This window comes from Camelus bactrianus, chromosome 9, assembly GCF_048773025.1.
Source record: "Camelus bactrianus isolate YW-2024 breed Bactrian camel chromosome 9, ASM4877302v1, whole genome shotgun sequence".
NCBI classification, from domain to species: Eukaryota; Metazoa; Chordata; class Mammalia; order Artiodactyla; family Camelidae; genus Camelus; species Camelus bactrianus.
In genome coordinates this window covers 12,860,165-12,872,828 of record NC_133547.1, presented here as the reverse complement: position 1 = coordinate 12,872,828, position 12,664 = coordinate 12,860,165, and the positions used below count along the sequence as shown (strand labels likewise).

Sequence of the window (12,664 nt, the reverse complement as noted above, 5' to 3'; positions counted from 1 at the left end):
AGGCAGGACCCTGTTTGGATGGGAATTGTGTCCTTATAAGAAGAGACACCAGAGAACTTGCTCTCTCTCTTTCTGCTAGGTATGAGGTCACAGTGAGGAGGCAGCTGACTGCAAGCCAGGAAAAGAGCCCTCACCAGAACTCAACCCTGCTGGCCCCCTGATCATCGACTTCTCAGCCTCTAAAACTGTGAGAGAATTAATTTCTGTTGTTTAAACCACCCACTCTGTGGGACTTCATAATGGCAGGCTGAGCAGATTAAGAAACTCACTCAGCATTACTTGCAGCACATTTTTTTTTCTGTTAGAAATGCATCACTTGAGGCTGGTCCATTTTCAAGACAAGGGGGATGAGACCCCACCTTTTGATGGGAGGTGTCTCAAAGAATTTGTGGACATATCACTGTGATAGCCTCCCCCATTTTCTTTTATTAACTCCATAGTTTAGGTCTTTATTTCATTTGGAGTCTACCTTTGTATATTGTGTGAGGTAAGGTTGCTTTTTCCCCCTCCATATAGAGAGCCAGTTTTACCGCTGCCACAATGAATAATCCATCCTTTCCCATGGAATGGCAGTGTCACCTCTATCGTTTTGTGAAGTCCCTAGACATGCCAGTGTCTGCCTGTGACTCTGTTCTGTTCCTTTGCTTTGTTCATCTGTTCCTGCCTCAATACCATAGTTTTTATTACCATGGCTTTGCCATGTAGCTTAGTAGTTAATAAAGCAAGCCCTCCCCTCTTTCCTTTTTAATGTTGACTTAGTTATTTGTACACCTTTATTCCTCATACAAATTTTAGAATAGATTTTATCGGGGGGAGGGTATAGCTCAGTGGTAGAGCACATGCCTAGAATGCATGAGGTCCTGGGTTCAATCCCCAGTACCTCTGTTAAAAAATAAATAAAAATAAATAAACCTAATTACCTCCCCCCCAAAATAAATAAAAACAAAGTTAAAAAAAAAAGATTTTATCAAGCATCTCAAAAAAAAATCCATCCAGAATTCTGATTGAGATTGCTTTGAATTTATCAGCTGATTTGGAGAGAACTGACATGTGGCTAATATTCAGAGATCTTATGCAGAGGCATGGGTGGTCTCAATTTTTTCAGATTATCTTTTATATCCTTTATAGGCATATTAATGTTTTTTTCCATCAAGGCCTTATGTATATTTGATTAAGTTATTAGATAAACTATAGTTTTGGTTGCTACAGAGGACCCCACCAGTTGTTTAAATTGTGTTTTAATTGATTATTACGGAGTTACTGAAATAATATTGATTCTTTTTTCTTTTTTCTTATATATATTATTTTATTAATTTTCTCCAACCCTTGAGTCAAGGGCTGACTTTCAATAATGTTACTGATTCTTGTAGGCTTATCCTAAATCAACCATGATCCATCCTTCATGAAGAGCCTCCCTGCTCTATTTTGAAAGTGAGAAGTATTTCTAAAACATGTTGGCCAATCGTATCATCAATGCCAGCCCATTTCTAATATTTATCATTCTAATTAGCAAAGCCCCTGGTGTTGATCAAAGATGGTTGAGTACCTCGCAGGAGCTACCTCTCTAGTCAGTTCTTATACGCTAACTGACCAGCCCTGGAGTAACTGACCTTTGGGGTGTAGCTAAAAAACCAACTGATATAGACAGTAGGGGGCGCTGAGGCCTCACTTCTATTCGAGGAGGGTTACTGTGCACGGAGAATGTGGCCAGCAGGAGGCGCTATTATTGGGCAAGCACCTACTGTGTGCCAGGCACTGTGGCAGACATTAGGAATACAGCCATGCCTAAGGAGTTAATATTCTGAAAGCTGAGGAGGATAGACAGACAATAAATCAAACTAATACATAATTAAATTCTGTAAGGAAAATAAATTATTGTGACAGGATAGTGACAAGGGGTGGCTCCATAGATGAAGGGCTCAAGGACAGCTGTCCAGAATTTCATCTAAGTGATGAGGGGCTCTGGGCAGAGAGCTCATGGCAGAGGAAACGTCCGTGGGTCCTGGACGGGAAAAGCCCCGTAGGAGTGAAGGTGAGAAAGGGGATAGTAGCACAGGTGAAGGGCAGAGAGGAGAGGGATGAAGGCAGAGTGATGACAGGTGATGGGGTGGGGAGTTGAGGGGGGCACTTCGGTTTCTCTTCAGAAGCCAAAGGAAGCCTGTGAAAGGAGCAGGGTGAGTAGAGACTAAGGTGAACGCGAAAAAGCATTATTTGGCTGCTAAGTGGGAAACAAGACCATAGACCCTGGGAGATAGGGTGAGGTGAATGTGGCCACATTGCCAGGTGGTGTGTCAGGTACACTGTGCCCCTTGTGAAACTTCCTTATCTGAGGGCCTGTAATTCAGCATTCCCAAGGAACATCTTGCTGGCCAGGGATGGTGGCTGTAAGGAACTAACAGTCCAGCCCTCCCTGCAATGATAAGGGTGATAACAATGCTTATTATGTGCCTGACACTAGTCTATGATCTGTGCATTTAAACCTCACAACCACCCTGGGAAATGGTACTATTATAATCATCTTGATTTTACAGATATGGAAACTGAGGCACAGAGAGGTTGAGTGACTTGCTCAAGACCACATAGCAAGGAAGTAGGTCAGATGGCATTTGAATCCAGGCACTAACCCTAGAGTCCATGATCTTATCTGCTATAGTATGCTGCTTCCCAATCCTTTGGTGGTAGCCTTGCTCTCAAATTGTATTGCTCTTTAGATAATATCTCAGTGAGCCATCAGCAGTCATTAACACCTCAGTATAAATTAGTCCACCTCTTCCTGCCACTGAAGAATAGCAATCATCGCTATGGTTTATTAGAGACACTATAGTGTAGAAGTAGTTGGGTTCTGGGGTCGTAACGCCTGGGACTGAAGCCCAGTGCCACTTCCCAGCTGAGTGACCTTAGGCAAGTGACATCACTAATCTGGGCCTCAGTTTCCTCATCCATGAAGACCCCATTTTCCAGATGAGGAAACTGAGAAGCCCAGCACATGGCACACACAAGACTTTGCTTGAATGCCAGAAGGAGAGATTCCTCCATTACATTCTCTATACAGTTGTGTGGAAGGAGGGGGCGCTGGGAGCCTGAGGTCTGTCTGCATGGGGACAGCAAAGTCACCTGAGGGCTGGATGGACCAGGTGATCATGGATGTCCCTCTTCTTCCAGGTCAGCTTCTCTTCCTACCAGCCTGGACCTCAGACCCCTGGGATGGGTGCCTGATCCTGGCAGGGCTGCTGAGTGGCACGGGATGGGCATGGGGTGTGGGATCCCTGTTTATTCAGTAGAGGCAAGGTGGGAGATGTGCTTTGCTCTGGGGGAAGGTACCCCAGCTCTGGCCCAGCCCCAGGCCTAGCACAGCCACAGCCCCACTCCATCCCCTGACTGTACACAGCTGGGACCACTGGCCCCAAACAGACCTACTGTTTAAATAATGAACTTCCAGTTTTTGGTAAACAGCTACTACCCACTTCTGAAATCTTAGCCCTTCCCCTGAAAGTCTTCAGGGCCCCCTTATACTCCAGCATGAGCATGCCCCAGCCCAGGGGGCGTCCCTGAGCCATCTCTTGGGGACTTGTCCACCCTAATTGGTAAATGGGCCTGCCAATATTTGGTCTCTTCCCTGGCTCAGCCCTAATGTCAATTCCTCCATCCACCAGTTCAGAGTCCTCAGATATGGGTACCCATTTCACACAACCCCTATGCATCCTTCAAAGCCCTGCCTAGGGAGAGGGTATGGCTCAGTGGTAGTGCGTGCCTAGCATGCATGAGGTCCTGGGTTCAAACCCCAGTACCTCCATTAAATAAATAAATAAATCTAATTACCTCTCCCACTAGGGAAAAAAAAGTAAAAATAAAACCCTGGCCGAGATGTCACTTTCTTCAGGAAGCCTTCCAAGATTTCTTCACCACCTGACAAGTGAATGGCTCCTCCCACACCCTGGGCTCACAAGTATCTTGGATCATTTCGCACATTTTGCTCTAAACTTCCATCCACAGGCTCTTCTTCCCCACCAGTGTGTGAGCACCTGGATGCTAGGGACCACCTTCTGCTCATCTTTGTGGCCTCAATACCTATGGCCCTATTAAGCATACAATAGGTGCCCAATAAAATCTACAGAGTAGATGAATGGTTTGTTCACATGCGCTGTGGTTATATCAGGCACATTCCATCCTGTGCATCTCCTGTGGCCCAGGGATCACAGGCGGTCACCCCCACAGGAGCCCCCCTAGTGCCACCCACACGCTGAGGCCCTGCCTGCTGGGACTGGGCCAAGGCTGGGGGAGGTGGACAGGATATGAGTCCCAGGGGTGTGAGGTCAGCAGGGCCTGTTCTCATGCTCTCTGGCTGCAGAATGACTCTCCATCTGTCCGGGAGCCGGGGTGCTTGGACCAGAGGAGAAGCAGCCGGAGAGAGGGAGGCGGGGGGAGGAGCTCAGGGCTGCTCCCACAGCAACCAGGAGAGGAAAAACAGGCACACAGTGTTATTGTTACAGAACCATTAAATACAACTTACAGACAAGCCAGGACAGTGTTGGGGGTTGGAGGGGACGGAGAGGGAGGGAGGGGGTCACAGAAGCCAGAGAGGGTCAGGGAGGTGCGGTCCGGGCACAGTCCTGGAGGGGGCTCAGGCTGCCGTCACCAGAGGGACTGGGTTGGCGGAGGCCTGGCTGCTTGTGGAGGCCTCGCAGCTTCACCAGCAGCTCCTGGACAAAGTCCTGAGGACAGAGAGGGGGCACTGAGAACAAGAGGAGGGGCGGGCATTCCCTGCCCAGCCCAGCCCTTTGGACCTGGGCCCCTCTTTCTCCCACTTCCTGATCAATGAGAAGGGGTGGAGGTGGAGTTAAGGAGGGGTAGAGGCTGCAGATGGAGAAGGATGCAAGGTGGGGAGAGAAAGAGACAGAGACCAGAGACAGGGAGACAGAGATGGAGAGAGACAGAGACTGAGATATGGATGCAGGGACAGAGAGAAACAGAGAGATGCAGAGACAGAGAGAGAGAGAGAGAGAGAGAGAGGGAGAGACAAAGGAATAGAGAAAGAAACAGAGCCATAGAGAGACACAGATATTTCTTAGGCTAAGAGATCACCAGGAAGGTCCCTGGGGACAGAGGCCTGAGCTGGCTCTAGGGCAGACAGACACACAGTGACGTTTGTCCGATAGGCAGCCCAGAGCTGGTTAGAGAAACATGAATATTTTTCCCTTTTAAAGCAGAGAAGGAAGTGGGAGGGGCTGGGCCTCTGAGCTTCAGAGACTGAAAGGATGGAGGGCCCCTGGAGAGGTGGGGAAGGGAGCCCCAGGGTGGTGGAGGCTGAGCCGGCCCACAGAGCACAGCACAGACAGAAATAGGAGACAGATGGGGGAGCGTCTCAGCAGGAAGGAGATAATGGAGTCCCCGTGGCAGATGGAGAGAGAGGACAGGAGTGATGAAGACAAAAGACACCACTGGAGATAGGGAAAGGGCTGTGAGTGAGACAGGGCTCCCCAGAGTTCCCTCTGCAGGTCCTGGGCACCACCAGCTTCTGCCCTCCTCCCTGGAGACCCCCCCCCCCACCCCAATCAGGAGCCAGAGGGCAGAAGAGGGCCTGTGATGGGGGATGGAAAACTCACCTCTGTGGGGTTCAAGCACGACTTTAGGAGTCCCTAAAGATCCCCCGCAAAAAAAAAAGAGAGAGAAGAAAAGAAAATAGTAAATGACTAACATCTAGGCCCTTCCAACCCCTTCCTTTTCTCAACAAAGCCCCACAGCAGCAAGACAAAATGGAAGTCAGACTCCAGGTGGACTTCCCATGTGGCTTCAAGGGAGGAACAAGGCTTGAGGGTCTTATAGAGCAACTGGGGGCAGGGTTGAGTCAAGAAACTCAGCACCAGGACCAGCGCTAGATCCAGAGAGGGCCAGAAGGTCACACAGCGTTTCCTGCCTCTGGGAGAGCACAGGCCTAAAGAGCAAGGACACTGCATCCAGACCACCTGGCTTGGACTCCCAGTTGTGCTCTCTCTGAGCTGTGTGATCCTGAGCCAGTGACTGAATCTCTCTGGGCCTCATCTTCCTTATCTGGAAAATGGAGATAATAGCAGTAACAATGAAACGGAGATAATAAACCCTTCTAGGGTTTTGTGAGGATTAAATGAGTTAATAAGTATAAAGCAATTGAAACAGTGCCTGGCACATAGGACGTGCTCGATGAACACATTAACTGTGGATGTGATTTTTAGGGAGGTGCAGGGGAGAGGGCTGGGGACGGCTTTCCCTTCCACCTACTTGGATTTTCCGGCTTCTCTCCTCTTCACTCTCTAGTTCCAACAGTTCATCGATGTTGACCTCATCAGGCATGTCTGCCTCCTAAGGCCAGGAGGGAAGGGTAGTCAGGGTCCCTCTCCCCTCCCTCCCCCGCCTTTGTCCAGGGCTCTGAAGGAGCCCTGGGGGCCCCAGGGCCCAGCTGGCAGGTTCTGGAGCAATAATGTGGCAGTCAGGGACAGCACCACCAAGGCGGGACATCTGGGTGTTGGGGGGAGGGGTGACAGATGGGTTGACAGAGGCCCGGGAGCCGGTACCAGCTGGGATGCTGGCCTCTGGGCCTTAGGAGTCTCGGATGCTGGCACAGGTCTCTCCTCTTGGCCTCAGTTCCCACAACGGGAAACAGGCCTGGTCGAGTGTTGGAATGTCTGATTCTGGGATTCAGGAGAGGGGCTGGCTCTGCCCTTTCAAGGGAAAATTTAAGCACTAGGTGCAGGGGAGGGGAGCTGGCAGGCCAGAGCCTGCTAGGGGTGGCCCTTTACTCCAGGGGACGGGGAGGGAGGGGCGTGCTTGGGCCAGCCCCCAATGCCAAAGTGCCACCCTTATGAGTCCAGGAGGCCCTACAAGGTGGGTAGGTGGGTGGGAAAAGCCATGAGCCCAACTCTGAGCAGCCAAGAGGGGGGACCCTTGTATGGCTTCTTGGGGCAAAAGGCCAAATACTGGCTGGCTTAGTACCCCTGTGGGGGACAAAACCCAGCTGTCTGAGCAAGAGATCCCAGAGACCATTGATTTTTTTTGCCTCCCCCACCCAAAGTCCTGCTGACCCTGCTGTGGACTTCAGGACTGGGTTGTCCGGGGATTGTGTATAGAGACAGGGCTCTGGAGTGTCCATAAGTGTGTTACCTGCCTGTGTGAGTCTCTGGGTATGAGCCAGAGCCTGATGCCAAGATGCCAGCGCCGGCACGAGGGTGCCGAGGGACGTGACATCGTGTGCGACTTACACAGGGACTACCGTCCTATGGCTTAGCTGTGTTTGCCTTACCACCATGTGTCATTGTATCCTATGTTCATCAGTAAGTGACCACAGGGTCACTTGGGTCCTGGAGAGCCTGGTGAGCTATAGTGCCCTCTATCTGAGGATGACATCATAGGAAGCCACCTACAACTAGCAACTGCCCTCTGTGTGAGGCCACATGAGTCTGAGAACAGAGGGCCCTCATGTCATCGCGAGGGGCCCAGGCTTCTTCCTGCTTCGTGCTGTGCTGACAAGGCTCTGTGGTCCCGTGTGTCTGTGCACTGATACCCGTGACTGTGTTCTGCACATGGGTGTGTTGTACGAAGTGTGACTTCGAGCAGAGACTCAAGTGAAAGGTCATGTCTGTCTGTCAATTATGAGACAACACAGAAGGCTGTAGCTTATGCTTCTGTGTGTCCTCGGGCAGCTGCAGTGTCTGCCACTGTACGTCGGTGATGCCCGTAGCTTATGCGGTTTTCTGTCTGGGTGTAGCTATAATTTCTGTTATTTTATGTCTGTGCGTGGCTGCAGCATCTGTCATTGTGTTTACACGTGATTATCTTTTTTGCTTTTGGGAGATAATGGATGGTCGTTACTTGAATCATGGGGTGTCGGGGTAGCTGTCCTAGCTTGTACCGTCTGAGTCGCTACAGCTGGTGCTGTGTGTGTCTATAGCTCCAGAATGGCTGTAGCTGGAGGCCTTTTATATGGGTGCCGTTGCTGTGTTGGGTCTGCATTTGGCTGTGGTCTGTGCTATTGTGGCGGTGAGAGCCTGTGTCTGTAGCATATGTTGATCTGTAAGTGACCACAGCTTGTGTCCTTGAGAGCCTGTGTGTGGCTGTTGCTTCTGTCACTGTCTGTGAGGGGCCATAGCTGGTCACTGTGCACGTCTGTGAATGCTGATGCTTCCTTTGCTGTGTGGCTCCATGTGATTGTATCTTCCCTGTCACCGTGTCTATGTTTGGCTTTAAGACATCCTCCTCCCCGCCCCACCCAGGCCTTTCTCCAGATATGGCCACTCCAGCTCCCTAACTTTGCCTGCTCACCTCCCATATGCTAAAACCCTGGCCCTCCCCTGATGTTTGGACCCAAGCGTGCGTCTCTGTGTGTGCAGAGTGCCAATGGAAGGTGGACGGCGGGGCCCATGAGTCCCAGGGTGTGCGTCCTCCTGCGCAAACGAAGCTGCGCGTGCACCAGCGAGCACAAGCAACCAGAGACCCCCACCCAGGCGTAGGGAGTTGGGACCCGGGGTCTGTGGGTCCGGGACTCCCCCCTGCGTCCCCCACCCCTCCTCGCCTCACCCTGCCGCGGTACAGCTCTTCCAAGCGCCCGTCGATCCACTTCTCCACGTCCAGCCGCCGCTGCAGCTCCCGCCGATCATACTTGACGGTGACACGCGCGTGTCGCTTCTGCAGACCCCCGGGGCTACCCCCAGGCCCGCGGGCCCGCGATGGAGACTGCAGCTTGCTCAGTACGCGCTTGCCCAGCCGCTGAGCTGCCATCGCGGTCCTGGCCCCGGCCCCGGCGCCGCGCTGTGCGCTTTCGCCTCGCGCCCGGGGGACCTCTTACGGGCCGGGGCGGGGCCGGCCGGGGGCGGGGGCTCAGGCTCGCCGGGGGGCCGGCCCCGCCCCAGCCCCCCGGGGCCTCAGTTTCCCCGCCTGCAGCGCCAGGACTGGCCGCGGCCGCGCGCTCCGGGGTGAAGCCCGCGGCGGTGCCTGGCCTAGGTATGGGCGGAGTCCCGGAACCCTGGGCCGGGGCCCGGCGGCTGGGGCTCCCGGGTCCTGGATCCCGCGGGGCGGGTCCCAGGATGGGCTCTAGGGGACCCGGCCTGTCTGCGCCCTCTGGCGGTTGCAAGGGACCGTGCAGGAGCCCCTGTGTTACCTATTCTATTTTCAAGGGAAGATCAAGCCGGAGTACTCACAGCACATCATTATTTCGTTTTTTCATTTATTCACTCATCCATGCATCCATTCTCTCATATCCACACACTCTATTCAACAAATATTCACTTGCTGTCATAACGTCTGAGATTTTAAGCCCCATCTGTCTCCCTCTTTCCTCTCTCTCAGACTCCTCATGCCAGATAGTATCCAGCGATCCTGTCCATGTCTGGTCATTTCCAGTCTCCCCCTCCCCAACTCCCCTAGGCAATGGGGATAGATCAATGAACAAAATAGACCAGTCCTCATGAAGTTGGCATTCTTGTGGTGGAGACAAGCAGTAACATAAGTAAGTATAGCATATTACAGTTTATTAGAAGACGATCAGTTCTATGGAGAAATATGAAGCAGAGAAAGAGAAATGGATTGAGGGTGGGGTTGCAATTTTAGCGAGAACAATTTAGTGAGAGCAAGAATTAATTTAAAACTTTAAAACTTCTAGTTGGCCCTGTCCCTCCCCTGCTTAAGACTATCCATAATTAGGCAATGTTTTCTTAGATATGATACCAAAAGCAAAGCAAGAAAAGAAAAAATAGATAAATTGGACACCATCAAAATTTTGAACTTTTGTGTTTCAAAGAACATCATCAAGAAAGTGGAGAGACATAACATTGTAAAATGACTATAACTCAATAAAAAAAAAGTTTAAAAAAAAAGAAAGTGAAGAGACAACCCAAAGAATGAGAGAAAAAGTTGCAAATTATGTATCTGAGTAGGTACTTGTATTTAAAATAAAGAAGTCATGGAATTCAATAGTAGTAAGATGACCCAATTAAAAAATAGACAAAGGATCTGAATAGACATTTCTCTAAAAAAGATACACAAAAGCCAATAAGCACATGAAAAGATGCTCAAAATCATGTGGAAAATGCAAAGCAAAACGGCAGTGAGACACCACTTCACACAGTAGGTTGGCCATAATTTTCTCAAAATGGAAACTACCAAGTGTTGGCAAGGATGTGGAGGAATCAAAACCCTTATGATGGGGATGTAAAATGGAACAGCTATTTTGGAAAACAGCCTGGAAGTTCCTTAAAAGTTTAAACTTAGAGTTACCATACGATCCAGCAACTCCATTCTTAGGTATATGCCAGAGAATTGAAAACATGCCAGGCACAGTCCCATCCCAGCACCTTTGCACTAGCTGTTCTCTCTCTCAGGAAAGCTCTTCCCTAGAATGACATCAACAGGGTTCACTTCTTCTTCTCCCTGAGATGTCACCTGTGCTGTGAGGGCTCCTCTGACCATCCTATTTCATACTGCAACTCCCATACCCCTTACCTGGCTCTATGTTTTATCCATAACACTCACTGCCTTTTAACATTGTATATAATTTACTCATTTTATTTATTGTCTGTTTTCCAAGTAGTGGTATACTAAAGGGAGGGAAATAGGGGTGGTCCACCTTGGGTATAGGCAAAAAGGGGTGCACTGTCTGTAGAGAATTTTAAAATAGTAATAAAACTGACCCAAAGTTGGCCAAGTTTTTATTATAGCATGCACTGACAAATTCAAAACCGTATCAGCGATAAAAATAATCCTCCCACCCCCAGGAAACAATCATTTGTTGGTGTACTTACTGAACAATTGATGCAATACTGTTGAGTTTTAATAATATATATGTAAGCTTCAAATTAAATATTTGTATTACTCTCTCCTCTAGTAAAAATTGTATGTGTATTAGTTTTCTCTTACTGTGTAATTAATTACCACCAACTTAGTGGCTTAAAATAACACACATTTCTTATTTCAAAGTTTCTGTGGATCCAGTCTAGTCATGGCTTAGCTGGGCCCTCTGCTCCAGGGCCTCACCAGACTGCAATTCAGGTGTCAGTCAGGGCTGTCATCTCATCAGAGACTCGACTGGGGAAAGATCTGCTTCCACTTGCTTGCAGTTGTAGGGATAAGGTCTTCATTTTCTTGCTGGCTATTAGTAGGGTTTGCTGTCAGCTCCTAGGGGCCACCTACAGTTCCTTGCCATGTGGCCCTCTCCATAGATCCTCTGACAAATGTGATGGCTCATATCTTCCAAAGCCAGCAATGGAGAGTGTCTCTCTTTCCAGTTCCACAAAGACAGAGTTTCGTATGTCATGTAATCACAAACCTCCTTTGCCATTTTCTATTGGTTAGAAGCAAGTTCCAGGTCCTGCTCCCACTTGAAGGGAAGGGATTATACAGGCCATAAACATGGCGGCTGTCCAATATCTGCTTGCCACAATATTCTATAGGGAAGTTAATATAGGGAACTCCCAAATATACAGTTGACCTCTGTCTTATGAAGACTCAGCTATGTGTGTTCATTTTGAAAATAAGTTCATAACAATTTGGAATCATTTGGGCTTGTGTCAGGCACAGTTTGATTCTCCAACGTCTGTGATTCAACGTATTCTTGCATAAATAATAGATTAGAAATTAAAATTATAGCACAATGATTATAAAGATGAAGAAATTATTCTGTCATTCTACATGTTCTTTTGGAGTTTTTGTGTTTAAAATTTTAAACAGTGAATCAGGGTATGAACTGGGAGGTATAATATTTTTATTTGTTAAGTACAAATTTTCATTCATACATGAAATATTTTACTGAATTTGAGTAATATCTTTAAAATGGAAATTTATTCATTTTCAATTATTAATTTTAAAGTGAAAGCACAAATAACATAATGATTCTTACATGATTATTATTAAAAATAATTTTTTGGTAGACAGGAGGAGGTATAAAAAAATTATCCACCCCAGGTGTTGTTACTGAACGTGCAAAGCCAATTTACTGACAAGGGCTTGTGGTAAAGGAAAGCATAGTGTTTATTTGCAGGGTGCCCAGCAAGGATAATGAGCAGCTCATGCTCAAAAGACTTGAACTCTCCGATGGTTTTCAGGAAAGGGATTTTAAGGGCCACATTTGGGGTGAGGCTTGCAGCACATGGACCTTTTTCTGATTGGATGGGGTGGTGATGTTTTGAGAATCTTAATCATCAGCCTTCTGGGGTCTACTTGCTTGTGGTCAGCATGTAATCGCCATCCTCCACCTGGACGGGGTCTTAGTTTCTGCAGAACAACTGAAAGATATGTGTCAGATTTTTATGTATACCCCTTGAGGGGGATCTTCTGACTCTTTTTATCACTGAACTATTGTTTCTTGCCTGTTTCCATTGTTTCTGCATTCCCAAACGTCCCTAATTAGTAACTGCTTAAGATCTTTAGAACTCAGGGAAGACCTAGGAGCCTTTGTCTACAAACAATAAACAGAGGACTTTTGGACCTGGGAGGGCCCTACAGAGTCCTGCTCAGTTTCAGCCCTGCCTTTTCTTTGATGCTCTTCTGTCCTGAGGGAAACAGGGGCGGGACAAGAAAGGGAATAAAGTTTTGGATAGAGAGGTTAATCATAAACATGAACTCGGTTTAGGGCTTGGTTTCAGTGTCAGATATGCTAGATTCCTCACTGTTCTCAACACTAGAAAGTGAGTTTCAACAGGCC

At 48.6% G+C, this 12,664-nt stretch overlaps 1 protein-coding gene and 1 non-coding gene across 3 annotated transcripts; one reads left to right on the top strand and one right to left on the bottom strand.

Moving 5' to 3' along the window:
- Positions 1-812: 812 nt before the first annotated feature.
- TRNAS-AGA (transfer RNA serine (anticodon AGA)) lies at positions 813-885 on the top strand. The gene has a single exon. It is a non-coding gene; the product is annotated as a tRNA-Ser (tRNA).
- Positions 886-4,463: 3,578 nt separating this feature from the next.
- Positions 4,464-9,027, bottom strand: PPP1R14A (protein phosphatase 1 regulatory inhibitor subunit 14A). Of its 2 annotated transcripts, XM_045523522.2 has the most exons (5): positions 8,548-9,027; positions 6,256-6,336; positions 5,964-6,048; positions 5,604-5,636; positions 4,464-4,712 (listed from the first exon to the last, which is right to left on the bottom strand). In XM_045523522.2, exons 1-5 carry the CDS (start codon positions 8,746-8,748, stop codon positions 4,633-4,635), a joined length of 480 nt encoding a protein of 159 aa, XP_045379478.1. In that variant the 5' UTR covers positions 8,749-9,027; the 3' UTR covers positions 4,464-4,632. The 2 variants fall into 2 exon arrangements, with proteins under 2 accessions (XP_045379478.1, XP_010961830.1); XM_010963528.2 differs by lacking the exon at positions 5,964-6,048 and having other exon boundaries at positions 8,548-9,010.
- Positions 9,028-12,664: the final 3,637 nt, after the last annotated feature.

Coding starts and splice junctions, on each gene's coding strand:
- PPP1R14A (XM_045523522.2), bottom strand. CDS start 8,748: ATGGCAGCTCAGCGGCTGGGCAAGCGCGTACTGAGCAAGCTGCAGTCT. Junction 6,049..6,255: donor AGAGAAGCCGGAAAATCCAA/GTAGGTGGAAGG, acceptor TCCATTTTCCAG/ATAAGGAAGATGAGGCCCAG. Junction 4,713..5,603: donor CGTGCTTGAACCCCACAGAG/GTGAGTTTTCCA, acceptor CTCTGTCCTCAG/GACTTTGTCCAGGAGCTGCT.